This window comes from Hoplias malabaricus, chromosome 16 (genome assembly GCF_029633855.1).
Source record: "Hoplias malabaricus isolate fHopMal1 chromosome 16, fHopMal1.hap1, whole genome shotgun sequence".
Taxonomy (NCBI): Eukaryota; Metazoa; Chordata; class Actinopteri; order Characiformes; family Erythrinidae; genus Hoplias; species Hoplias malabaricus.
The window spans coordinates 18902945-18929693 of NC_089815.1; the positions used below are offsets into that span (position 1 = coordinate 18902945).

Below are 26749 nucleotides of genomic sequence, written 5' to 3' on the forward strand. Positions count from 1 at the left end.
CAAACGTAGTGTACAACCCAAGTGCACTAGCTGACATTAGTGGATAGTGAATGCCCAAAAAGCACTGCTCTTTTTGGTAAAAAACCCGCATGAGGTAGTGTCCAAAATCATTCACTACCCTCCTGTATTCAGCTCCCTATAATAATGCACTGTATATTGAGAATTATAGGGAATAGTGAATAGGGAGTCATTTCCCTATGACATGTTAATGCAGTGAAAACACAGATGAAGCTGTTTGCGATTGACTTTCCACATCAATTCAGCAAGAATCTTTATACAGATGACCAAACGCTAACAAAAAGAGAAGCAAATAACATATCAATGTAGTACACAGTTTCCTCATTCCAGACACAGCTGAACAGTCTCTCAGAGTCTTGCCGTATGTGGCTTAAACCGCCACATCTCACTCTCACTGATATTACTAAGGTCAGCGCTTGTTTCAGTCTGTTTTTCTTTTAAAATGATAGTTTTCCAAGGGTTTTTGAGTAATGGCAGTGGTTCTGTGTAGAACATCAGAGAACCCTTATCACGTTTACAGGATCTTATGCATTGTGAAATATCTCCTCAGACCGACAGACTATACTGTTATATGTCTAATTTTTTTAAATGCTCCAAGTAGAACCAAAAGTGTTCTTCTGCTATAAAAATCATTACATCATAACAATAGCAGAATCAGCTTTTTTTAAGAATATAATAAACACAGCTGAGTATAGCGTAGTATTATGTGGTAACCCAATCAGGCAAACTGAACCACTAAATGTTCAGCTAAAAAGACTGCGTTTTAAGAGCAACTGATCTCAATGCAAGGTTTAAAGATGAGCAATACATTTGTATATTTGACCCTGCAGAATATGACTGCAAAGATACTTGATAATTAACCTTAGCCACAGATGCTCGGCCCATGAGTTGACAGACTTTGATACTTTGTGTGTTACTCTGGCCTCACTGTCAGGATCCTGCCAGGTGCATTCTTATTGGCTCTGTGTACCTCAGCATATACGCATCTCTGTATATGATTTTGTGCTGGGTCTCTTACTGGTCCGACGTGAATCAAAGGCTGCCGCCTTCTACACATCAGGCCAAAATATTAGACTGTGATTGGTCTGTGTGCCCGTTAAATTTTTTTCCTGCAGTAGTGTGTAATTCCTTAGAGCTCTACATGATAACTAACTGCACCTATACTTAACAATGATCACCAGTAACACAATGTGAACGCACTATGAACATAAAAAAATTTAGCCATGAAAAAAGGGTGGAATTTTTGTAAAAATGTATAAATCAAATTTTTAGGAGATGATTGAAGCCATTTTCTGAACTCTGGGGTTAATTCATTGTCACGTCCTGTGTTTGTTTTCCTAACCATGTGCTCATTTAGCACATGGCTCTGTTTATTTTTCCTGTCTTCGCCCTAGTCCCGCCTTAGCTCCACCCTTTCATCAGAGTCTCCTTTGTAGTCCTGCCCTCTCATTATTGTCCCCAGGTGTTCCTTATCAGTGATCTGTGTATATATAGTCCCTTTGTTTCAGTGTTCCCTGGTCCGTTCTTGTGTGTGTAAATGTGTTTCTTTGTCTGTTTTCTTACACATTACCACCAGATCACAGTTATGTTCCTGTTCTAGTTACGTTCCCTGAGTTCTTGTTTGTTTTCATGCCTCCCTGCTCCTGTTTGTTTTCTGTTTGTAGTGTTGCCTTAGTTTTGGTTTAATAAATATTCCTTGCGTGTACGTCCTCATCCTCCTTCAACTGTGACATTCATTCAGTGTTGGATTGTTATTAAACAATAAAGCTTGCGAAAAAGACAAAAATATGGTTAGAAACCCACATCTTATCAGGAAATGTTCCATTATAAAAATGCCCTTACTCCAAAATCCATTTTCGGAGCCTTAACTTTATATAGTTTATAGATTGCACTAAGAAAAATGGAGACATGTCCAGAACATTATATTACATTACAGGAATACCCTTAAACCTTCAAGAAACTGCTGACTGAAGCTTGACTGCAAGCTTCATTAGGACATCAAACATAAGCTTAGAATTTCATAGGATCCAGCTACTTTTTGTAGTAGAAATGTGGACTGAAACCTTCAAATGGAATAAGTGTGAATCTAAGCGCAAACCTAAGAACATGGACTGTACAGATAGGGATGAGTTTAGCAATAAGGGGTTTTCCCCTGACACCAAGCACAGCAGAATTTCCTTTTGTTTGAAAGACAGCCTGAACTCAAGATGTCTATCTGGATTTACAAGGGATCAACATGACCATCTGGTATTTGTAAACGTTTCCAATAGAGTCTGGCTTATACTTAAGAAATAAGAGCTTCTTCCTAATCAGGGTCATGTGTGTTTGGACTGTGGGAGGTAAGCAGATCACCCAGAGGAAACCCACACAGACAGAGAGAACACACCACACTCCTCACAGACAGTCACCCGGAGGAAACCCACGCAGACACAGGGAGAACACACCACACTCCTCTAGAGTTTTATTACAGCCCATTAACATGTGCATCAGTTAAGACCTTCTCATTCTTTAGAACTTTGCATGGCCGTTGGAGTGATAAAGTCAGCGGAGTTAACCCTTTTTCAATGCCACTGAAGCACTATAAACATGATACAAAAGTAAAAAACTGGGGAGATTTTATTATTGTGTGTGCATCAGAAACTACCTCTGTGTGTGAAACTGTCCACAGGTGTCAGTGACTGGGTGAGTGCGCGAGACTGTCAGTGGAGTGAGTTGCAGTTTAAATGAATATATACATACACAAAGTTAAGTTGTTCGGGGACATTTTTGACAAACAAGAACTGTTTAATTAATCATCATCATTAACCATGAGTGTACTGTTTACACATCCTGTTTACATCCAGTTACCGTTTACAGCACAAATACACCTTAAATTGCAGTGTCTCTCCCCCTCAACAACCACCCCGTACTTATGGTCTTGTATTGTACTGTATGGATATTGTTTTGTATTTTCTTAACCATGTATTTTGCACTTTAATGTGTGTGCACTGTTATGTTTGCACTAGCTGCACTTTAATGTTGTGTATTGTTTTATGTAGCACCTTGGTCCTGGAGGAACGCTATTTCGTTTCACTGTGTTCTGTAAACGCTGTATACTGCTGAAATGACAATAAGCTTCTTGAACTTGAACCCCCATCTACTGTACATAATACTCTTGAAAGATTTATGTAATCCAGAAAAATGTCTGTGTAGAGAAACACAGTTTAAGTTCATGATCTTTGAGCCCACAAATGGCATGAGAAACCGTAATGCTGCTATGATAAATATCGCCAACTGGGATTAGGAGCACTTTGAAAAACTCTTGTCACACAACAGTCCACCACTGCATCAAGTAACGCAACTTGCATCTCTATTCCACATCAATTCTATGTGGAACTGTTAATGGCTTCTTTGTCAAAGTTCACCTCAGAGGGTCCTGGCCCATGGTTATTTCAGACATTTCCAGGCCACAAAAACATGGCTTCGTAAACAGTGTGCGCTTGACTGTCCTGCAGTCCAGATCGGTCTACTATGGTACATCATGGACAAGAGAATCAGGCAAAAGGACTGTTGAGCAACTGAAGTCTTCTAATCAAATCAGAATGGGCACAAATTCCACTTGTTCAAGTTCAACAATTACAAAGCTCATTTTCTGAGAAGTTGGGACACTTAAAATGTTAAAAAGTTATTATTATAAAAGTATTTATTTTTAATAAACACAATCAAGTTCATGAAAACATTGTGCTTTAGTCGTTAAATAAATCATGAGAATTAACTACAAAACAAGATAACCACAGCACAGATCCGTTTTTTTTTTTTATTGCATTTTACAAAATGTCCCAACATTTCTATATCACACTGAAATACAGTCCCTGCTCAAACCCAAGACTCCAGAGTCAGTTACTGCAACCGACGTGAGATTAGTCTTTATTTAATTTGCTCAAAGCCAACAGAACCAGGCATTTAAACTCTGTGGTCAGCTGATAAGCCAGGACAATGACTTCCAGTGTCACTACTGAACTTACGTGCATCAGTGAAGGAGCAGCAGAAGAGTCGAAGTGTGAATTTTGCAAGTGTAAGTGTTACTGATAAAGTTGAGAAGAATTAACACTTGAAACAAAGAAAAAAGGCAAAGTTGTTGATTACTCAACAATTAAGTTAAAATGTGTATTTTTATACCACATTTGATTTCACAAAGCAGCTTTTCAGAAATGCAGAATTTATAGTTTTAGTTATAGTTTGTTACCCCAATCAAATTCCTTTTATTTACAGTTTTAATTTTTAGATTACATCCTACACATTTTCAACTCTTTTCTGTCTTATTTTGTCCAACTCCTTTATGAGCATCTATTAAATTCTGAAAATGACCAGTATGGTCGGTCCTGGCTGAGATTATTTATTATTTATGAATAAATAACATATCACATACACATCATCAAATACAATCTACAGTTGTTTAATTTCTATTAACGACTAAATTACTTTCAGACCCTTTGCCCAGAACTAAGTGTTTTATGTCCTCATAGTTACAGTAATGCGTGTGTATTTGAGTTTACATTTATTCTAACCATTATCCAGCACCTTTTTACTTCTGTAAATTGCAATAAAAGAATCTGATGTGTTACGGTTGAAGCTTTATTTATAAAACAAATCCAAACTTTTGCATTACTGTAACTATGAGGACATAAATGGCAGAATTCTAAAACCAAGTGTCAGCAATTTAAAAAAAAAAAAATCAGGAGTATAGTGTAAAACTGCTCGAGTGTTTGTTTCATGAAAACTGGTTTTATCAAAAGGTTCCCTGAAGGACTGAATTTTAAGTCCATTTTTCTTTAAATGCATTTCCTTTCAATTTATTTGAATATTTTTCTATTTTCACAGAACGAGACCTTGGCTTAAGTTGAATGATAAGCAGAACTCCTCCCACTTTCTGCCTTACTGTATTTTATCTGATATATCTGATGCTCCATAATTAAGTAAAAGTAAACTTAAGTGGACCTTTGCATAAACGCTGGAGATAAATAATGCTGATAAATTTTAGTTTAAAAATGAAGCTGCTCTGAGTTACTGCAGTGTCTCTGTGTGGCTTCAGCAACAGAGGACCATCATGAAATCTTCAGCTTTACTCATTCTCCTGATGCTTGCAGGTGAGCTTTCATAAACAATAACAGCCTTCTATTTTTGTTAGACTTTGAGAGCCACAGAACATTTGTTTTCCTTATTGACTATTCTACCTGTGCTATTTAAATGGGTTAATGTCACAGACCTGTAATTAAAAAAATACTGATAGACAAATGTTCTCATCTAATTACAGAATTTGGGCAGGTTTTAGTAATTTCAAGATCACATCATTGCACATTATTGCTTATGCTGTTCAAGGACTGTCTTTTTACATATTTATATAAAGATCTATGTAAAGAATAAAGATCTGGAGCTGTTATTAATTCATTTATTTTAGTCTAGATTCAGATCAGGAACTACAGGGTGAGCAAATAAGCTCAGGCATCCCTGTCCCCAGCCAAGTCCTCCAACACATCCTGGCGGTCCTTAGGCATTCATGGGCCAGCCTGGAGATAATGTTTTAACATAAGGCTTAGAGAACAATGGTGTTTTATGATTCAACATGTAATGGGACAGCTATCCGGATACAGATAGTTGTTGACTGATTGTGACAATCCCAATAGCAAATAGATTAACTTAAATACTTATTGGGGCTTGTGACTACCAGGAAACCAAAAGGGGACGAAAACAGATATAAAAAAGGAGAGGAGAGAATTTAAAGAGGAAAAGGGGGAACAGTGGGATATAGAATCCCAACAGGGCAGTATTCTCCAGACAACTAGAGAACAGAGAAAAGATAAAACCCAACATTTAAATAACACAAAAGCTTCTTTTGAAGAAAGAAATACCAATTACCAGCAAGGTCTGGCTTTTGCAAACTCAAGACTCTGCACTGAAGACACAGCCTGATGCTTAATAAAGGGTAAGCCCCAGCTGTTGTCAATCGAGCTGATTAATATGGTTCCTTAGATGTGGTCGCCCCCTGTTGGTGGGAGAACCACGGCGCGGGCGGCCCCTTACACAACAATCATGTATTTTGGGAATAATGGTGTATTGCTCTAGGGGGTCTGTATATTTTGGAGAAGTTAGGAGGAGCCAGGTGTTGACAGCTCCTTGCCCACAAAGGGGTACAAAAGATGCAACATTTTCTGGAGTGTTAAGTCCTTCCAACTGCCATTCCTCCTGTTCGGACTCTTTATTCCTTTTCTATGTATTGGGTTGCCAGTATTTTCCATGATACCCTCCTTCCAGTCGGCCATGCCTTGAATACCTCCAGCGGGAGGCGATCAGAAGCATAAGCCCAGATCACCTCAACTGGCTCCTCTCAACACAAAGGAGCAGTGGCTCCAATCACAGTTCTTTCTGGACCACAGAACATCTCAGCCAATTACTGAGAGAGAGCCCAGATGCCCTCTGGTGAAAACGTATGGAATCAATGGGCCTTGTTTTATTTAACATAGATATTGATCCAATTAAAAAGAACACATTTCTTTGCTTTGATTTTTGCACTTCTTTCATAGATTCCACGCTGGGAGAAGTTCAGAAAAGAGTTATTGGAGGGGCAAACTGTCCACCAGATGAAGGCCGCCACCATGTGGTCCTGACTGTGAAGGGTAAAGATGGTAAACCAGATCGGCTTAATTACCACTGTGGAGGGTCTCTGATTGGTGACCAGTGGGTTCTGACCGCTGCTCACTGTAACGCACCGTAAGTATTAAAAGCTTTGTTAGATAACACCATGATTGTGTACCAGATTATCCGATTTTAGGGATGTCAAATCTTAAATTAACTTTAACCATCACAGAAGTAACTCCTAGTAACTAGCAGTTTCCCCAAAATACACTGCATCCCTTATTATAGATCTAACAAAATGACAAAAAATTTAAATAAAATACACAAATATCATATAATAATATCTACTTACTTTTATCACACACCATACAAACAGTTATGTTTAAACAGATTGGTATATTTAAATTATTACTCTTACTTCTACCTTTAATACACCGGTTTGCTGTAAATTTTTTCAGAGACAGTAACAGTTCACACAGCTTCGTGAAGTAAAATTCTTGTCTGATTTATAGGAATTTGATGGCACTTTTAAATTGGCATCCAAATAAAGGCTCTGAAGAAGTTGGTGAGTTTTCACTCAGACTCCAGTACGGCACGCCTCACAAGCCTGAACCACATGACATCCTACTGCTGAAACTGATCAAGCCTGTTCCTCACCTGACAAAAATTCCACTACCTCCTCTTAAATGCAATTCTCCAGCTGTGGGTTCCTTAGTTCGTTTTTTTGGATGGTTTACAGTAAAAAACCCTTCACCTAGGGTGACAAAAGGTGAGATTTAATCTGCATTTCAACGCTTGACTTCAAATACTAGGTGTTGAACAACAGCTACAAATATATATAAAATAGCTATATATATACACAACAGCTATATATATAAAATAACAGTCGTGTTGTACTGTGAGTTTATTCTAAATGTAATTTTTAAGCAATAAATGTGAGTCTAATGAATGTGTGTCTAGATAAACAAGTTTTTTAAATAAAAATTAACAGCTTTTTAAATACTTTTGCAGCATGCAAAGAGTTGTCAGAGTGTGAATTTTTTTTTTAAATCCTATAAATACATATTCAAATGTTTTATATGCCTTTTTTGCCTGAAATTAATTTTAAGAAAACTGTTTTATAAAATGTGTTATTTATGCATTTAGTTTTACTTTCATCTAAAAAAAATTAATAGCTGCGTAAATAAAAGTGCAATATTTTATTTTCTACCATTACTTTAAACAAAATTCACAAACTCTCTTCTGTTCCCCAGCACCATCTGTTAAAACTAAGAAACTTCACTGTGGAAACCTGAAGGTACAAAAGTGTGCAGACTGGTCTAAATACAAAAATGACAAAGACCCAAATCTACGACAATGGTCCTACAGTTTCTACGTCTGTGCTCAAGATCCTAATAAGGAAGTTGACGGCTGTGCGGTGAGACCACACAATTCGCCATCAAACTATTAATCACCATCAATCACTAATCAACCACCATCAAACCCCATTTAACCTTCAGTAGTACTCAAACTAAACTATTTTCTCTCTCTATCTCTCAGGGCGATTCTGGTGGCAGCCTGATCATGAACGGAGTTCTGTATGGGGTTGTTTCAACAGCCCCTAATTATTTATGTGCTTTTACAGTAGATTTCATGGACGTCTGCCGCTACAGGGCCTGGATCCGTGAAGTCACCAAGCTGTAACTAAATGCGGGAGTAAGGGGGAATTATGGCAGATCTGTTAAATATACAGCAAATAAAACTGCAAATAAATGAGTACTTATATATTAACATATTTTCATATGTTGCTGCAGCTGAAACTAAAATGAAACAACAGTAGGAAATAGAATAGATGATGATGATTATGGGGTTAATACGCAATGAAGACTTTAAAAGATGAAAGAAGCCAGAAGCTGTAAGATCTGACATCCATTCATTCACTGTCTGTGACCCTTACCCAGTTCAGGGCGGCGGTGGGTCCGGAGCCTACCCAGAATCACTGGGCACAAAGTGGGAAAACGCCCTGAAGGATCCCCCAAATTAATAAAAACACTGTCTAAAAAGATAATAATCACGTGATAATTAACCGTGCTCAATCAACACAACAGAAAATAGCTAAATAACCAATAAAAAATTAAACTCTTTCTAAATATTTGCAAAGCAACCAATCACATGAACACCACATGAATTGTGCATTACTGTCCTTCAGAAATGTCAGAGTCTGTAGACAGTCAGTCGGCCTCTGGAGCACGTGTGTGTGGTGAGTACAGATATGCGCGGGCGTGCGTGTCCCCATGCTCATGCGACCCCTAGTGGAAAGAGTTGAAAGACAAGATGTTAGGTGCTGCATGTAGAGAAAAGGTATTGACTGAGCCTTTATACCAGGGGGTCACTAATAGACTCTGTCCGATCCGGACCTGGACCTGTAGCTGATAAAACACTAAGAGCTGTCTAATTTTGAACAGAGTGTGTGTTTGAAGTGGTGTGACTTTTCTAGTCGTTACGGTGCAGGTTTAGCGCTCCAGGAAACTCACAGACCAATCACGTGTGTTTCTGCACATCACACGTGAGGCTCCTCAGCCAATCAGATCTGTGCATTATGATGAGCGCTGTGACTCCACTGAGTGACACACACAGTGCAGGGTCCAGACGCCGCTGTCCTGGGGCCAGTAAAAACAGCCCGAGAGACAAGATAAAAGCACTTTCGGGACATTTTTGGGGCGATTGTGTGGTGTGAGTTAAAACCAGAAACTTTAATAAGAAGGGGACCATTATGAGTTAAAATTCCCATAACTCTGAACATGGATTCCCCTCCTTCAGCATAAAGAGCCAGTCAGCTTGCTGTTAACGGATAAAGTCCCGTCCTCCAGCAATAAGAGCCAATCAGATCGCTGGTTATGGAAAAGCAGTAAAGTCAACTTCAACTATTAGGGAGTTGATTACATATGCATTATATAAATGTTGTTGTATATTGGAATGTAACTGAAAGTTGTAAATTGTTTTGACTTTCAGTTGTTAACGACATAAAACGATGCTATAACTCTGAGGCTACTTTGATGTACAGGATATGGCACTGATCATATGCAGGTTACACATAATGTTTCTGACCATGGCTCGGGGGAAAATTTTCTCCAGCTGGACCTTATTGAATTTTAAATAATTACCCCTGATTTATACACTCCTTCAATTAGGAAATAATATTTTTTAGTTTAACCTAGTACACAACAGATATCCTTCCATTTTAATAACAAGTGCCTTTTAATAGTTTCTGTCCTGATGAAATTGACCTCTCTTAGAGTCACACACAAAAAAAGCCAATATGTTTTGATAGACACCTAGAAACAATTTTACATCAAGGATCACAACACATTTTCCACACAACCAGTACAAGTAAATGTGGGCTGACACACATTGACAGCACATTCCACACAGGGAAAATCCAATTATATTGACTTGTCTTCCTGTACAGATAAAGGGACATATTATACGTCTTTTTAAACAAGTTAGAACAGGCCTATGGGCTAAAAAACATGTTCATGAAGTTCTTTGCACAAAATCACTAACATAAAGAGATCTCACCAGCTCTGTTCTCGCCTGTTCCAGTCCCTTTCAGAATGAGCTGTTTAAGGGCTCTGTCACTTTTATGCAAATGAGCTGTTGTTGGCCACACCCCACCCATCCCATGTTCATGCAGATGAGGAATGATGCCAGGGTGATTCTATGCAGATTTCCTTATTGTGACATCACAGTAAGGGAGCCGTCCAAATGGCTTTCAACTTACTCATAGAAAACAGATGGATTGGAGTGCTTGGGGTGTTTATAGGAGCAGTAGAGACCCAAGTGTAAATACAAAATCAAAAGGTTTTGCATATTAAGCCACCTTTAATTTCCATGTATCTAATTGTGTTCTACATCCAGTGCCTCTGTGATGATGCAGGACCAAGAATTAACCCTTCAATACCAGGGGGCTGTTCCACAAAGAAGAATTCATGAGTTAGTCCAAAGATGAGGGTGATTCAAAAGGAATGTCCCTCAGCTCTGTTGGACAGGCTTGACTTTAGGCTTAAGGCTAAACTGAGAAATCCTGCTTTGTGGAACAACCTCCCAGCTCCAGATCCCACTAGAGTTTGTGGTTGAATGCCACCAACTCCTCACAGTAAATGTTCCAAGTTTCAAGTCTTAAGACCTACTTGAAGAGTAGGAGCTGAAACTTTAGTAAAGAGAGGATCACACTACCCTTCATTTTACAGAGAAGTTTACATTCCAAAGACTATTTCACAATTAAAACGACTATTGTACAAACATGACTTTCCTATTTGGTCCATAAAGAGTTTTTGAGAGGTGTAAAAATTGCTTTACAACTGTCACTTGGCCAAATGTAGCACAAAAAGGGAAAAACGTATGGCCTTTAATAAGGTCTAGAATCAAAAAGAGACTCAACTCAACTTTATTTATAGAGCACTTTAAAAAACACCAATAGTTAAAACAAAGTGCTGTACAAAAGATGTTTATAAAACAAACTAAAACAAAATAAAATAAGGAAAAATAAATAACTTAAATAAAAATATTAATAAAATTAATAAAACAAAACAAACGTCTCATGCTGAGTTGAAAGCCAAGGAATAAAAATGGGTTTTAAGATAAGTTTTAAAAACCGAAAGTGAAGAAACCTGCCTAATCTGTAATGGCAGGCTATTCCACAGTTTCGGTGCAGCAATTGAAAAAGCTCTATCTCCTCTGAGCTTACGTTTTGACCTCGGCACCTCCAGGAGCAGCTGATCAGCTGACCTAAGGCACAGAGCAGAGACGTGGGGGTGTAGCAGCTCAGTGAGGTAAGGTGGGACCAGCCCATTTAAAGATTTAAAAACAAATAAGAGAATCTTAAAATGTACTCTAAAATGCACAGGCAACCAGTGGAGAGAGGCCAGAATGGGAGTTATATGTTCCCTCTTTCGTGATCCCGTTAAAAGTCGGGCAGCAGCATTTTGCACCAATTGGAGACGTCTGAGGGAGGACTGGCTGACTCCAAAATACAGTGCATTGCAGTAATCCAACCGGGATGTGATGAAGGCATGGATTACTGTTTGAAAATGCTCGTATGAGAGAATTGGCTTCACCTTTGCCAGCTGCCTCAGGTGGAAAAAGCTGGACCTGACTACTGTGCCTATTTGGCGGTCCAATTTAAAATCACTGTCCATCTTAAAACCCAAATTTAAGATAGTTGGCTTCACATACAAAGTCAAGGGGCCCAAATTAACTGGAGGGGCTTCACAGGGACCACTGGGACCAAACACCATCACTTCTGTTTTGTTTTCGTTAAAATGTAAAAAATTTAAAGCCATCCAGTCTTTAATGTCATTAAGACATAACAACAGTGGTTTAATCGAGAAAGCATCTTTCTTCTTTAAAGGGACATATATCTGGCTGTCGTCAGCGTAACAGTGAAATGCAATGCCATGTTTTCTCAAGATAGAGCCCAATGGGAGCAGATAAAGTGAGAAAAGGAGGGGTCCTAAGATTGAGCCCTGTGGAACTCCATATGATAGGGGAGCTGAGGAGGATTCTGAGCCAGCAAAACTCACATACAAAGTTCTGTCCGTCAGATAGGACCTAAACCAGTCCAAAGCACTACCACAAATGCCGACTAGATGCTGCAAGCGGGAAACTAAAATGTTGTGATCCACTGTGTCAAAAGCAGCAGTTAGATCCAGCAGGACAAGAATTGCATGGTCCCCAGAATCACTGGCCAGGAGAATGTCATTAAAAACCCTGAGCAACGCTGACTCTGTACTATGCAAGGTTTTAAAACCAGACTGAAAAACCTCCAGAATATTATGCTCATCCAAAAATAATTTCAGTTGAGCATAAACAACTTTCTCCAAGATCTTTGAAATAAAAGGCAGCTTGGAAATAGGCCTATAATTAGCCAATACAGTATGGTCGAGGCCAGGTTTCTTGAGCAGGGGTTTAACTACAGCATGTTTAAAACTCACAGGAACAACACCAGAAGACAGGCTGCTGTTAATAATGGCCAGAACCTGCTGCCCTATAGTATGAAAAATCTCTTTTAGAAAGTGAGGAGGCAAAACATCACAAGGAGAACCTGAGGGCTTTAAATGGCCCACCACATCCTCCAAGTGCGACAGAGTCACTGGCTCAAACCTGTCAAACACAGCGAAGCAAGGGGCAGAGTCAGAGGGGTCAACAGCAGGAGCTGTGATAAGAGCTCTTGCAGTAACAATCTTATCAATAAAAAAGTGCAGAAAGTCATTACACATGTCAGGAGATGCTTCCAAACAGACAGACTGAGGGGCCTTAAGAACAGAGTCAATGGTTTTAAATAACACACGTGGCTTGTGACAATTTGCCATAATAATATTTGACAAGTGTTCTCTCTTAACCTCTTTGATAGTGCTCTGGTAAGAACGCCAGCAGTCTTTTAACATTTGAAATGAAACCTGCAGCTTATCCTTTTTCCATCGGCGTTCAGCTCTGCGACACTTCTGCTTTGCTGCACGCGCTCGGTCATTGAACCAGGGCTCAGGTTTAACTTTGGGCTGTTTAGTTCTTAATGGAGCCACTGAGTCCAGTATGGTTTGGCAGGAGGAGTGAAACCAGGAGCTGAGCTCCTCCGTATTAACAGAGGCTGAGTCAGGAAGAGGACAAAGCTGGTCGAAAGCGCAGGTGAACTGACCGGCAGTGAAAGAGTTAAAACTCCGACCAAGCCGAGCAGGAGCGCAAGGTTTAACAGCAGCACAGGAGAAAACAACATCAAATAAAACAGGCATGTGATCAGAAAACCCACCATCATGGATCTCTAAATTTAACACAGACAACCCATAAGACAGAACAAGGTCTAAGGTGTGTCCATGTTCATGTGTGGGCCCGGACACATACTGCACTAAATTAAAAGAGTCAATGATGTTTACAAAGTCCTTCACCAGCGGTTTATCTGGACAGCACACGTGAATGTTAAAGTCCCAGACGATAAGGATGCGATCATAGTTTGGCATATGTCCCGCCAGAAAATCAGAAAAGTCATTTATGATATCCTTATTGTATTTAGGGGGTCGATAGATGACAGCACACAGCACCGGGTCAGAGCGGCCCACCTCAAATAACAGAGACAGATCACTTTATAGGGGAACTCAGGGATGCTCCTGTTAATACCCAACTATCATTTTAAAGCTAACACAAAGAAGAAAAGACTGCTGGCCATTAGTATGAGTGCAACGTTAACTCAGGAATAAGAAAAGGATGTAAAGCATGATTTTAGATCATGCACACACTTGTACAACTGAATTTAAAAGCAAGGCAATAAGAATTGAAATAATCAAATCCTTTCCAATCAGTCATCAAAACAATTACAGCGGTGTAGCACTAATCCGCTGTGGTTCTACAAGTCAATGACACCTGTAATAATCAACAAAATACATGGACATTTTTAAAATGCTTAATTTTAATTATATTCTACAACAACTCATGGATTGTGTCGGTATTGCCACATACTTGACAAAAAATTACATGCTGGCAGTATGTTACTGCCTCCTGCTGGCAACTAAAGGAACCTTCTTTCTTTTGTTTAAAAGTCTGAAAATGCAAATTAGCAAATGCTAGAGTCCCTATACCCTCTACATGTCGTGCACTGTAATATTAAAAAAAAAAACATTATATATATATATATATATAAAAGGAGATACATATGGAGATTGACATATTCACTACATTTTCATTTATCTGCTAAAATTTTATTAAAAAAAAAAAAGCCAGTTTGTGTTCGTTTCATTGTTTTATTTTAGTATCTACTTTAGTAGTAAATTATTCCTGCTCTGGTTGTAGACAGGTACCCATTAAAAATGAACAAAACAAATAAACAAATGGACAAAATGATTAAATCAGTTTGTAAATGAATAAGTAAATTTTAAGATAAATTTTCATTCAAAATGCAAGTGGATATAATTGAATATCAGCTTCCAGAGAAAGCTGATCTGGTTTGTTCATTTGAATAAGGCCATGGTATTGAAATAATTTGCATGTTAGGTTATCTGTGTTTATTTTGTTAATGACTGCATTAAAAATACAGGTAAAATTTTTCCAGCATCACTGTGGACACAGCAAGCTTGAGTGGTCTTTGTAATTACCACTGTACCACAACAGATCAGAGAAATAAACAAAACATGTATTAAATATTACTATTTTCTCTGATACAAAATACACAGATCCAATACAGAGATCATTCAATAAATATTAATAACAAGAAGACATAATTGTTTTGAGTGCGTCCAAAATGTGTACTACACACTAATTATGCACTACAGATTTAAAACTAGGGTTTGTTATGTTAATTTATAAAATATTAACATAACACTGTTTCTGGGAAATTAACTTTGTACTCACGTTTCTACACCAGTTCACCAGTTTATACACCACCATCGCCTCTCCTGTGAACATAGCATTCGGCTTAATTCATTGGACATTATCTCTAAATTTTCAGTCTCAAAAATCTGAAAGTCTCACTGAAGTTAACTGTACTTAAATTTTTACTGTGGAATGTATTTGTAATGGGCCTTTGAGAATAGCATTGAACACGATAGTATGTGTGGAGAAATTGCACATTTGGCTTAATTCATTGGACATTATCTCCAAACTGTCAAAGTGTCTCAAACATTTGAAAGGTGTAGATGCAACATAACAGACTATTAATATCCTGACCATGAAGAAATTTTACAGTAGAATTGTTTTTTTGTAATTTCCCCATGAGCATATCATTGGATGCAAATGTGTGTGGAAATTGTGTATTTGGCTTAATTCATTGGACATTATCTTTTTACTTTTAAAGTGTCTCAGAAATCTGAAGGGCTCATTGAAGACACAGTATAAAAGACTATCAGAATCCTAAAGATGAAGAAATGTCACTGTGGAATTGCTTTGTCATAATCCCGTGAATATAGCACATGACATGATAGAATATATAGAGACATGAACTGTGGGTATATGTACTATGGCATTTTTATTTATTAATTGTGAGATTATCAAGAATCTGAAACTGATTTTACAGAAGGTTTAATACAAATATAACATCCCAAAGTGCAGAGTTTAATTCATAAAGTTGTGTTTGTTTAAACACTGAATGTCAGTGCGTATATTCACAATGCCTGGTTATTTACAATATTATTATATTCTTATTAGTATGCCATTTAATTAGTCAGGTTGCCTGGCAACATTTTAATATAAAAGAAAGCCTTAAATATGAATAACATGGTGTAAAAAAGGCTAACTGAGCGGCTTGGCCCGGTGAGGCGCAACAAGGCAAAGTTTGCAAGTACAAGGCCTAAAGGCCAAGCCTCTGTGTGGATAGAAAATACATCCCAAAGAGTCAAAGTACCAAGAGAAAAATGTGTACATATAACATTAGTTAATAGGGTGTGGGTGTAAGTACACACTGAGTCTGAGGGAGTTTGGGCCAATGAGGTTAGGACTAACTGACTTTGTGTCTATTTACAGAGAAAGAAAAATGAAAGGAAGTTTATTTAAAAAGACATTTTGACCATAACTACTGAGAGCTGGTCTTAATCATGATAAATAACTATGTTCATACGTTCTCATGTCTTGAGCTATGAAGATTATGATGAAGATTTTGAACATGGTGTGTAAGAAACTTCAAAAGTTGGTTCATTAAATTTAACACTTTGATACCCATGACAGTTATGCCAGTGCATCAGTAAAAGCCTCGCTGACATAAAGAATGTAACTGAGAGCAGATCTTGGCTGTGGGACTCGCCGAAGGTCAATCAAGACCAACATCTGAATCAGAGTATTATTTTATAGAAATGTTTCAAATTGTGAAATGGTCTAATTAAATGATCTTTTCACAATTTTAAACATTTCTATATTGTTATGGTCAATAATTCCCTTTGAATAAACTTCCTTACAGTTTAAGCTTTAGGGCTGAGGCAAACTTAATCTTATCAATGCCTTGTTTATCCTCACTGTGCCGAGCTGCCTGAACTGTGCTAATACTTGCTTCAGAGCAAACTTTATTAGTGTACGTAAAAATATACATTTTTTTTAAGTACATTAACTCTTTGGGGTGTATTTTTGGGTGAAAACCACAAAGCGGCGACAGAATGCAACTATTGCACCATTTAAGGTGGAACAGAGAATCCGAATAAGAAACTGGCGAATAGTAACCAGCTTCAGCGTCGTATTTTCTTCCTTCATAGTATTATATGTCGTTTACACATACCAAACTTTAAAGTGCTATGTAAATAAATAAATAAAAGCCAAAATTACAACTTAACAGTCTCTCATCAACACGATTTTCAGAAACCTTCTCTAACCTCATTTTAAATGAATGATTTTGCGCTATTTGCTTAATAGTCAATGTTTCAATACATTTTCATTAGATAATGACTAATTAATAGTGAATTATATAAATATACAATTAAAATACGGTCCTCACCTGTAGCAGTGTCATGAGGTGACGGTTAAATCAGTTGAGATTGCGACTGTTAAATTTTGAATTTGAAAATGTGGCGCGCGCGGACGGCAGCGCTTAAACTTTACATTTTCTTAAAAAAAGATATTTCACCTCCTTTATCCCAGATAACGAGCATATATCGGTCCACTGGCATAAAAATGCTGGCACACCACTGCTGGTCCACCATCGGACCCCTCAGATTACTGTCCTCTACAGGATAGAACTCATTAATCTCCTCAAACTGATTTTACATTCACAGAGACTTTTATTCTGGAAAACACACTAAAACAAATATTACCAACAACTATGGGAGATTTAATAATGAGTATAAGACTGATATAAAATTATAAAAATGTTGACTCTGTGCTGGATTAAAATTATTTACTAATCATATTTATAAAGAATAACAAAAAGAACCTAATGAAGGAAAATAATGTGAATTGGACTGTGAATGGAAAAGTGCTAAAATGTGGCATTTTGTCTAAAATTCTGTTTAATTAGCAGCGGTCCGCCCAGAAAACGCTGTGTAAAACACTAGTGGACCTCCAACTTTGCCCTCAGTGGAACAACAGTGGTCCGCCGTCTCCTTGCCCTCAGGGATGTTGCTCTGAATATTCCTCAAATGGTGGCAGCTGCAACAGTAATCAGTCATTTCAAATTTAAAGTCTGTTCGTTTAATGACTTTGTGTTTTATTTGTTGTATATTTATTAATCAAAGAGATAAAATAATTATTTAATTGGTGTAGATGTGTATTTATATGAATACATTTCGGAATGCCAGTTCAAACATGTTCATTTAGTGTATTAAAATAATCACCCTTATACAATAATTATTTACTCAATAAATCAGAGTTGATTATCCTGTGGTTCAGGCTTGTTCCAGTGAAAGCAAGATGTTTTAACAAATGAATCAGATTTGCATGAAATATGACTCTATGTGATATGACAAGATAAAAACAAGGGAATCTGCATGGTTTAATTTCCTGATACATATACTTTTGGAGAAGAGGGAGTGAAGGTAAGTATAAACAGCATAACTTCAGGTTTGGTTTGAGGTTGATTTTAATTTATATACTGTATGTTGTACACTTTAATATTAATAAGCTCAGTAAGTGAAGTAGTCAGCTACACCACTCTATACTCTTTGTAACCTAGCCTTATTCAGTTATAAACATTATCCACTCATGTTCAACTTTCAAATTGTGCAGCCACTGTTACTGTGCATTAAAATGTAGAACAATTTTACTTACTTTTTATAACAAGATTATATTTTAGAGAACATCCGTTATGCCTTGTTATTATCGTCACACTTGTAAATCTGTATATAGCTATATCTCCTTTTATGATGTTCACAACTGTCTGTCTGTCTATCTATCTATCTATCTATCTATCTATCTATCTATCTATCTGTCTGTCTGTCTGTCTAATTTGTTGGTGTATCTTTATGGATTCTGACTTTATCGTCCTCCAGATCTCTCAACGATAAGAAAATGAACTCGTCCTTCTCAAACTCGACCCAGAACGTGATGAACAGCGGATTGATGACTGCAACAGTTGTGTGTGTGGTGTCAGTTCAGGCCTTTAACTTCTTTGTGGGGCTTCCTCTGAATATCTACATCATCCGACTGCTGGTGTCCAAAAATGGAGGAGTGGATGTGTGTGTGGTGTTTGCCCTGAACCATGTGGTGTCAGAAATCCTCTTCTGCCTCGTAGCACCTCTCTACACTGTGTGTATAATAAGTTTGGAGATCTGTGTTGGGCCTTTGCTGGGTTTCTGGCTCGGGATCACTTTGCCAGCCCGGTATCTGTTCCCGTGTTGGGTTTCTGTTGAGCGTTACGTGGCCGTGATCCACCCTGTGACTTTCCTGAGGTTCAAACCTCTCAGATACCGGGTTGCCTGCTCGTCTGTGGCCTGGATCTGCGCTCTGTCGCTGGGTATCGCCTCCATGGTTACCTTCCCAGGAATGCCCTATAATGCTTTTGGAGCTCTGTATCTTTTCATCTTCCTTCTGGACTCTTTCTGCTGCATCGGCATCCTGAAAGGTCTCCTGCGTCCAGGTCCAGGGGACAGAGAAGGGAACAGAGAGGAGATGAACACAGCCAAAAAGAAGGCCTTTAAAGTGGTCTCTCTGAATCTGGTCATTTTTCTGATCCAGATCATCCCTGTTGCTTTGTCCTTCGGCCTCCTCGGCCTCATACCTCGTGATGAGTTCAAGCTGGCTGTAGCCATTGGACTAGACATCAACATCCTGGGGGGGTTTATCCATCCCTTCTTCGTCCTCCACAGAGCAGGAAAACTCACCTTCATCAAGTGCTGCAAATAGAGACAGACCTTAATATTTCTGAGAGTTACACTGCACGAAAATGATGAATTACACTCACTCTATAATGAACCTCCTAATCACTCCTCTCTGTTCAGTTACAGGTGTAGAACACATTACCAAGATAATCCCAGAGCATAAACACCACACACACACAAACGCACTAACTTGACTAAACACCACAAACACACACACACACACACACACACATTATCATGCCTAAATTACACACACACACATTAACATGATTAAACACCACACACACACTAACATGTCCAAGACCACATGTGCACACACAAACACTGACAAGGCTAAACACATACACACTAACATGACTAAACATCACATGCACACTAACACGACTAAACACCACACACACTAACATGACTAAACACCACACAAACACTAACATGGCTAAACACAACACATACACACTAACATGACTAAGCACCACACATACACACTAACACGACTAAACACCACACACACACTAACACGACTAAACACCACACACACACTAACACGACTAAACACCACACATGCACACTAACATGGCTAAACACCACACATGCACACTAACACGACTAAACACCACACATACACACTAACACAACTAAACACCACACACACATTAACATGACTAAGCACCACACATACACACTAACACGACTAAACACCACACACACACTAACACGACTAAACACCACACAAACACTAACATGACTAAACACCACACAAACACTAACATGACTAAACACCACACACGCACACTAACGCGACTAAACACCACACATGCACACTAACACGACTAAACATCACTCACACACTAACATGACTAAACACCACACATAAACACTAACATGACTAAGAATACACACGCACACACACACATACACACTAACAAGGCTAAACACCACCACACACACACATGCTAATAAAGCTAAACTCTAGACCTTCACTGGCGGGAGTCTTTAAAATTAGAGTTAATAATAATATTTTAATAATGCTAACTATTTCCAGGCAGTTGTCCTTGTTTTAGGTGATTGCTTCCAGAAAGAATTTAATGTGCAAATTATTTGACATGTTTTCAAGCATCATTTCTTTAAGTGAAAAGAGGCAAAAATCTAGAAAACGGTTGAATGCAAATATTCTACTGCAATCTTCTAAAACATTTTTGCTACAAACCTATAATGAGGACTATAGCGTATGCATCTGAGACAATGGCATTTTTATAGTGTATTTGAATATTTTGATGTAGTGTAGTTATATTTCATGTCATAAATATTCTCAATCTAATCTTTATAACTTTTTGTGACTGTGAAATCACACATTTTACAAAAAGTTTACTCCACATTTTCTGTACTGTAGAAATAAAGACATCAGAATAATAAAGTGTGTGGTTGTGTTTCTGTGAGTTTGTTGGCTGTTTGTTTCCACTTTTGAAAGATGGACTTGAGTTTTTTAAGGGAGTCTAATTTTCTAAACCATGGGGTAATATTTAGAATGACATGATTATTCATAATAGAGTAGAATAATGAAACTAAAGCTCAAAACTGTATTTAAATAAACACTAAATAAGATTTGGGCTTTTGCTCCTGTGGCTCCCCCTAGTGTGATTCATTTTTACAGCACTCTACTGAAATCAATGGGGAGGGGTTTCCTACCTTCCTCCAAAAGTTACATAGTGCGGTTTCTGCTGTGCTGAGCCCTGAGTAACAGGGATAGAGGCTCTTCCTACTTATTATGGCTCAGTGGAGCATCAAAGTGATTTTGAAGCTTTAGTCTTAAGGTAAATAGTGTTAATTTAAAGCTACAGAGAAAGTGGAACCCACTTGTGCTACAGGTTCCTTTTAAAGATGGTTTTCAGTGAATATATTCAACAACCTGAAACTAACAGTGTGGCTTTGGACAACTGGTTCTCAATCACTTCTCTGACTCGTCCTAAAGGTATTAGAGCCTCTCTCTCTCTCTCTCTCTCTCTCTCTCTCTCTCTCTCTCTCTCTCTCTCTCTCTCTCCTGTAGCTGCTCACATCAAGTTTAAAACTCTCCAGCCTTTTGAACTTCAAGTACAGCTCAACTCAACCCACCATTCATCTGGCGTCGACTCTTCTCGGTCCTGGCGCCCAGACGGTGGAATGAACTTCCACTGGCTTCCAACAGTGGACTCTCCCCCATGGTCTTCACACTCAGACTGAAGACCCTTCTCTCTGTGACCCACTAAAGTGAGCTCTACTCTAAGGGCAGACTGAAACAGACCATACTGCACTTATACTGCACTTAACTCCTTTCTTTCCTGGTTTGAGCTCTGAGTAGACTTTGTGAATTGCACTCACACTATTCTTTCTAGGTATCAGCACTGGCCCTTGTTCTCAGCTCAGGGGGAGTTTGGACATGAACCTGTTTGTACGAGTGAGGATACACACTGTGTGACGTAAATAACATCAGAAATCCCTTCTAAAGCCAGTGTTCTGGCCCTCAGGCCTCCTGGGTGTCAGCGGTGTAAGAAGAGAAGGAGATATGGAGCACACGTGTCAGATTTGCATGAAACATGACTGAACACACAGTGATTGATTTACTGAAGCTGGATAAAATCCTCGGGTTATGATCACCACATGGACACACACTTTTATCTTGTTTTGTTGAAGAAAGGTGAGTATGCTGTGGATAATGCTGATATATTTTGACCGTGAAAAGATTATTTGTAGTTTACTACATTGTTTTAGACTCTATTTTCCTGTTTTAGTTAAATATGTAAAGCATTGACTGTGGTTTTTGCACCGTAGTGAATCTGGATTTGAATTTCTTTGCTTTAAAATATGTATAATATCAGACAGAACCTTTTGTAGTTCTACAATTACAGACTAGTCCATTTGTGGCTCTGCATACTTTATCACCCCCCTTTCCCCCTGTTCTTCAGCGCTCAGGACCCCCACAGAGCAGGTGTGATGTGGTGGTGGATCATTCTCAGCGCTGCAGTGACACTGACGTGGTGGTGTTGTGTTAGTGTGTGTTGTGCTGGTGTAGAGTGGATCAGACACAGCAGTGCTGCTGGAGTTTTTAAACCCCCCAGTGTCACTGCTGGACTGAGAATAATCCACTACCACATGTTCGAATGTATTAACCATATTTATAAAGCCGTGTTCTCTTTCTGTAGGTCTTAAAAATAGCAGCAGAAGATGAATTCAACGCTGACAAATTCAAACAAGAGCACATTGGATATGGTCCTGTTCTATATCCAGGAGGGAACCCTGATGGTCCAGTTCTCCTTTGGCTTTTTTCTGAACAGCTACATCATATTCCTGCTGCTCTCTAAAGGCAGAGGAGTGGAAATATCCTTCGTGTTTATTCTGAATCACTCTGTGGCTGAGATCCTCTTCTCAGTGACCATTATTCTGTCTGTAGTGGTGAACAATGTGGATACGTCTGTGATTATAATCCTGATGAACGTTCTGCTTTGGGTCAGTATGGCCACTCGCCTCCTTTTTCTGTGCTGTGTTTGTTTGGAGCGCTATCTGGCCGTGGTTCGTCCTGTGATGTTCTTGAAGTGGAAGGCCCTCAGGTATCGGGTCGCTTGTTCAGTTCTGGTCTGGACCTGCGCTTTTACTCTGGGCTCCAGCACGTTTTGGTATACGTACAATTTTGAGAAGATTTTCTATAAACTTTTCATATGTCTGTACACCGTGGTGTTGTCGGTGGAGTTTTTCTGCTGTGTGTCCGTTTTGCAAACCCTGAAGCGTCCGGGACCAAGTGAAATTCAAAGAGAACAGCGAGAGATGAACTCCATCAAGAAGAAGGCATTCCACGTCATCTCCATCTGTCTCGTTACGTGTCTAGTCCAGAACATCCCCATGGTGGTGTACTTCGTCCTCAAAGACACTTACTTGCACTACAACCTCAGTCAGGTTTCAGCCATTTGTACGACTCTCAACGTCTTGGCAGGTTCCATCCACCCAGTCTTCATTCTCCACCAAGCTGGGAAACTGTGCTGTATAAACTGTCATAGATGAGGAGGGTCATCTTTATCACTACAGTGATTCTCTGATTTTAGTCCTGACCAAAAGCACAATTTTTATAGACTGTGAAAATTCTGGTGATCCGTAGATATAAGCCCAGTTTATTTTACTCTAGTGCTATAAAATGCCTTGTGTAAATAAACCCAGGTAATATTAATCACATGCTAATAACCATCTGCAGTGTGTCTGCTCATTTCGTGGTGAGGACACTAATCATAATTAACTAGGACTTGCCGCATTACTAACTACAATCTTCACAAAGATTCAGAAACATTTTGAGTGTGTTCTCTTCTCAGTATCATCCCCCTGACGTCAATAAACCTGAACAAAATTATTCTAATGGTCTCTGGTCTCTCTTTATTTAAAAGCAGGGTCAGCAACTGTCAGGTGCCACGGCGATCAATGTTCAACACAGTTTGATAGCTCCCCAACTCAAACCTCAGCTACTACAGCTAGTATAAAACAGTAGAAATGTCTCAGGTGTCTCTGAGCAGGAGAATCCCCAAACTGTGCTGGACGCTGTCCTTCTAGGAGTGAAGTGCCTCACACTGACTGTGTGGCAGACTGCAGTTCGGTTCCCCTCTGCCTTAAGTGCGGTAACAGGACGAACAGGAGTGGGGACAGTGGGCAGCCTTGACTTGTCCCACTTTTTCATGTGAAACTGGTAATGTACTTACTCACCAAGTAAATATAAATGACATACATGAATGTATCTGTAGCTTCATACTTTAGGAGACAGCACTGGTTTTAAACAATCAATTATTAACATAGCGAATTTATTAATGAATCAATCCTACTTAAAAATGGGATGTTAATAATTACATTTATTTAAAAGATATTGATGGATGGAAAGGATCTTCAGCACTTGGAGAGGTTTTGTCCAAATTGTCATTTTCATTTGTTCAAATATCCCAAATATTCCCATTTAATCCAGTGTGGATATATATTTTTATAATCCCTCAGTGTCACTGCTGGACTGAGAACAGTCCACTGACCGAAAACATCCAGCCGACAGCGTCCTGTGTCACTGATGAAGGACTAGAGGACGACCGACACACACTGTGCAGCGACAGATGAGCTACTGTCTCTGACTTTACATCTACAAGGTGAACAGGGTGAATGGGGGTAAACAAAGTATGCAGAGTAACTAATAGGCTACAGTCTGTAATTGTAGAAGTAGAGCGTGCTCCTGTGTCGTGAGTGGAGCTGAGTGTAGGGATGGGGTTTGTGACCGATGTTAGTCATTTACAAAGAAACTCTGTAAACGTGATCAGAGGGAAAACTCAGATGGATCAGATTTGCATGAAATGCGACTCTCTGTGTGGTGACTGATCGCTGAGGTGGATATATAACCTGAGGTATGTTCCACAAATGACCACACACCTGATTCTGCAGAGACAGAGCACAGCTGTGTGATTAGCTCAGTCCAAGTTTCAGGCTGATTTCAACTCTGAGAATTTTAACTCTGTTTGAAACCTGTGAAAAAGCATTTATTTTCTTAATTCTTACAATGACTTGCGTCACCATCCATTTCCTCTTTGGGTTTTCTCTGAACTACTACATCGTTCTTGTCCTGCTGTCCCAGGGCGGACTGGACGTACCTGGAGTGCTCTGACAGCAGGCCTCTTCTTTGCTGCATCACTTCTGTACAGTGTGTTAATGGACCACTTCACCAACCTCATTTATACTCATTTATAAACCCTTCGTATGTGCTTTTGGGACATTAAAGACAGCTTGAGTCTAGTTTCTGTGCTGTGTTTGTTTGGAGTATTATCTGGTTTGTAGTGTGATATTCTTAAAATTGAAGCTCCTCAGGTATCTGGTCATTTGTTCCTTCTGAGGTGTCAAAGACTGAAGGATACAGAGTGAGAGCAGGGAGAGCATAACTCGGCCAAGAAGAAGGCCTTCCAAATCAACTTTATTAATTTTTTTTGTAGGGTTTAATCCAATCTGTCTTCATCCTCCTTTCCAAGTGGGCTCAGCTCAGCACGGCTCGACATGTTTTACCCTGGTAGCTTTTTGCTACCATATCTCCTCCACCTCTAACAGGAACAGTGGGCTTTGAAAACGCCAACAACATCATCTTTCACAGGTTATTGATCGTCCGGTGGGAAGGCACAATGATAGCTATCCACTCTAGGACTAGAACTTATCCCAGAACTTCATATACATTTAACCTCATCCTCCTCTGAGTGGTGACCAAACACAAATGATATTCATATGGAAAATATTAATGAAGTGGTGAAACCTGAGACTCAGAGAAAGATTAGAAGGATTAATGATGAATGTTTCAGATTTGCATGAACTGCGACTCAGTTGATGCTGATTGGTTTGCAGATTGATAGCAGAGGTGTGGGATTTTCTGAAAACCTTTATAATACCAAAACTTTTTGAATCCTCTGGGATCTGAGCTCCTTCTGTTTCATATCCAATCCAGAACATTGTCAGCTCTGAGTCTCTTAGCACTTTTCCACCATCAAGGAACAGTTCGAGAATCTAACTTGGAACCAGTTAGAACCAAGAACAGTGGGTTCTTCAACTGGATCCATGAAGGCATCCGTGGGCAAACTGAGATAAAGATGCTCCAAAAAGTGCTCAGAGCCTCAAATAAAGCGTTACGGCGCAGTGGAGCTGGACAGGTTATTTACAGAGTGTTATACTGTTGGCCAGTCTCAGCTCTGTATTTATTTATTTAGAATTTACTTAATAAAATGTACTATAAGTTATTTAATGCTGCTGCTTTTAGCAGTATTTAGAGGCCTTATTTTCTAGTCTGGCATTGAACTCTGTATGTACACAGTTGATTATATGTGAAGCCACGTTTATTTCATAGAATACAGCATTAAAATCACATAAAGGCAAGCAACAGAAAAGCTGTTCAAAAGCATATTCTTCATTTAAAACACTATTTGTACACGATTATATAAATAAAATGAGAAGAACAGAAATGGTTACATGAGGCAAGGCGTGGTAAATCATAAATTGACTTGTTTAGTAGGAGTTGAGGGCTAAAGGTGGCGCAGCGGGTAGTGTCTCTGTCACAGCTCCAGGGACATGGAGGTTGTGGGTTCGAGTCCCGCTCCGGGTGACTGTCTGCGAGGAGTGTGGTGTGTTCTCCCTGTGTCTGCGTGGATTTCCTCCGGGTGACTGTCTGTGAGGAGTGTGGTGTGTTCTCCCTGTGTCTGCATGGGTTTCCTCCGGGTGACTGTCTGTGAGGAATGTGCTGTGTTCTCCCTGTGTCTGTGTGGGTTTCCTTCGTGTGACTGTCTGCGAGGAGTGTGGTGTGTTCTCCCTGTGTCTGCGTGGATTTCCTCCGGGTGACTGTC

The 26749-nt window shown here is 39.1% G+C and overlaps 2 protein-coding genes and 1 long non-coding RNA gene across 3 annotated transcripts in view; 2 read left to right on the top strand and 1 right to left on the bottom strand.

The window, feature by feature from the left end:
- The window catches only part of LOC136671971 (uncharacterized), a 70591-nt gene extending 53303 nt beyond the window's left edge, over positions 1–17288 (bottom strand). The window contains exons 1-2 of the long non-coding RNA XR_010795760.1: positions 17072–17288; positions 15007–15050 (exon numbers count right to left, since the gene is read on the bottom strand). This is a non-coding gene — a long non-coding RNA (uncharacterized lncRNA). The remainder of the gene's footprint in view (positions 1–15006; positions 15051–17071) is intronic.
- On the top strand, positions 5086–8394 carry LOC136671970 (snake venom serine protease rhinocerase 5-like). The gene is made up of 5 exons (XM_066647890.1): positions 5086–5144; positions 6579–6765; positions 7143–7399; positions 7884–8047; positions 8170–8394. Exons 1-5 carry the CDS (start codon positions 5105–5107, stop codon positions 8311–8313), a joined length of 792 nt encoding a protein of 263 aa, XP_066503987.1. The 5' UTR covers positions 5086–5104; the 3' UTR covers positions 8314–8394.
- Positions 17289–17973: 685 nt separating the features above from the next.
- Positions 17974–19621, top strand: LOC136671252 (G-protein coupled receptor 4-like). The gene is made up of 2 exons (XM_066646896.1): positions 17974–18107; positions 18561–19621. The coding sequence occupies exon 2, from the start codon at positions 18580–18582 to the stop codon at positions 19411–19413; it is 834 nt and encodes a 277-aa protein (XP_066502993.1). The 5' UTR covers positions 17974–18107; positions 18561–18579; the 3' UTR covers positions 19414–19621.
- Positions 19622–26749: the final 7128 nt, after the last annotated feature.

Coding starts and splice junctions, on each gene's coding strand:
- LOC136671970 (XM_066647890.1), top strand. CDS start 5,105: ATGAAATCTTCAGCTTTACTCATTCTCCTGATGCTTGCAG. Junction 5,145..6,578: donor CATTCTCCTGATGCTTGCAG/GTGAGCTTTCAT, acceptor CTTCTTTCATAG/ATTCCACGCTGGGAGAAGTT. Junction 7,400..7,883: donor TTCACCTAGGGTGACAAAAG/GTGAGATTTAAT, acceptor TCTGTTCCCCAG/CACCATCTGTTAAAACTAAG.
- LOC136671252 (XM_066646896.1), top strand. CDS start 18,580: ATGAACTCGTCCTTCTCAAACTCGACCCAGAACGTGATGAACAGCGGA.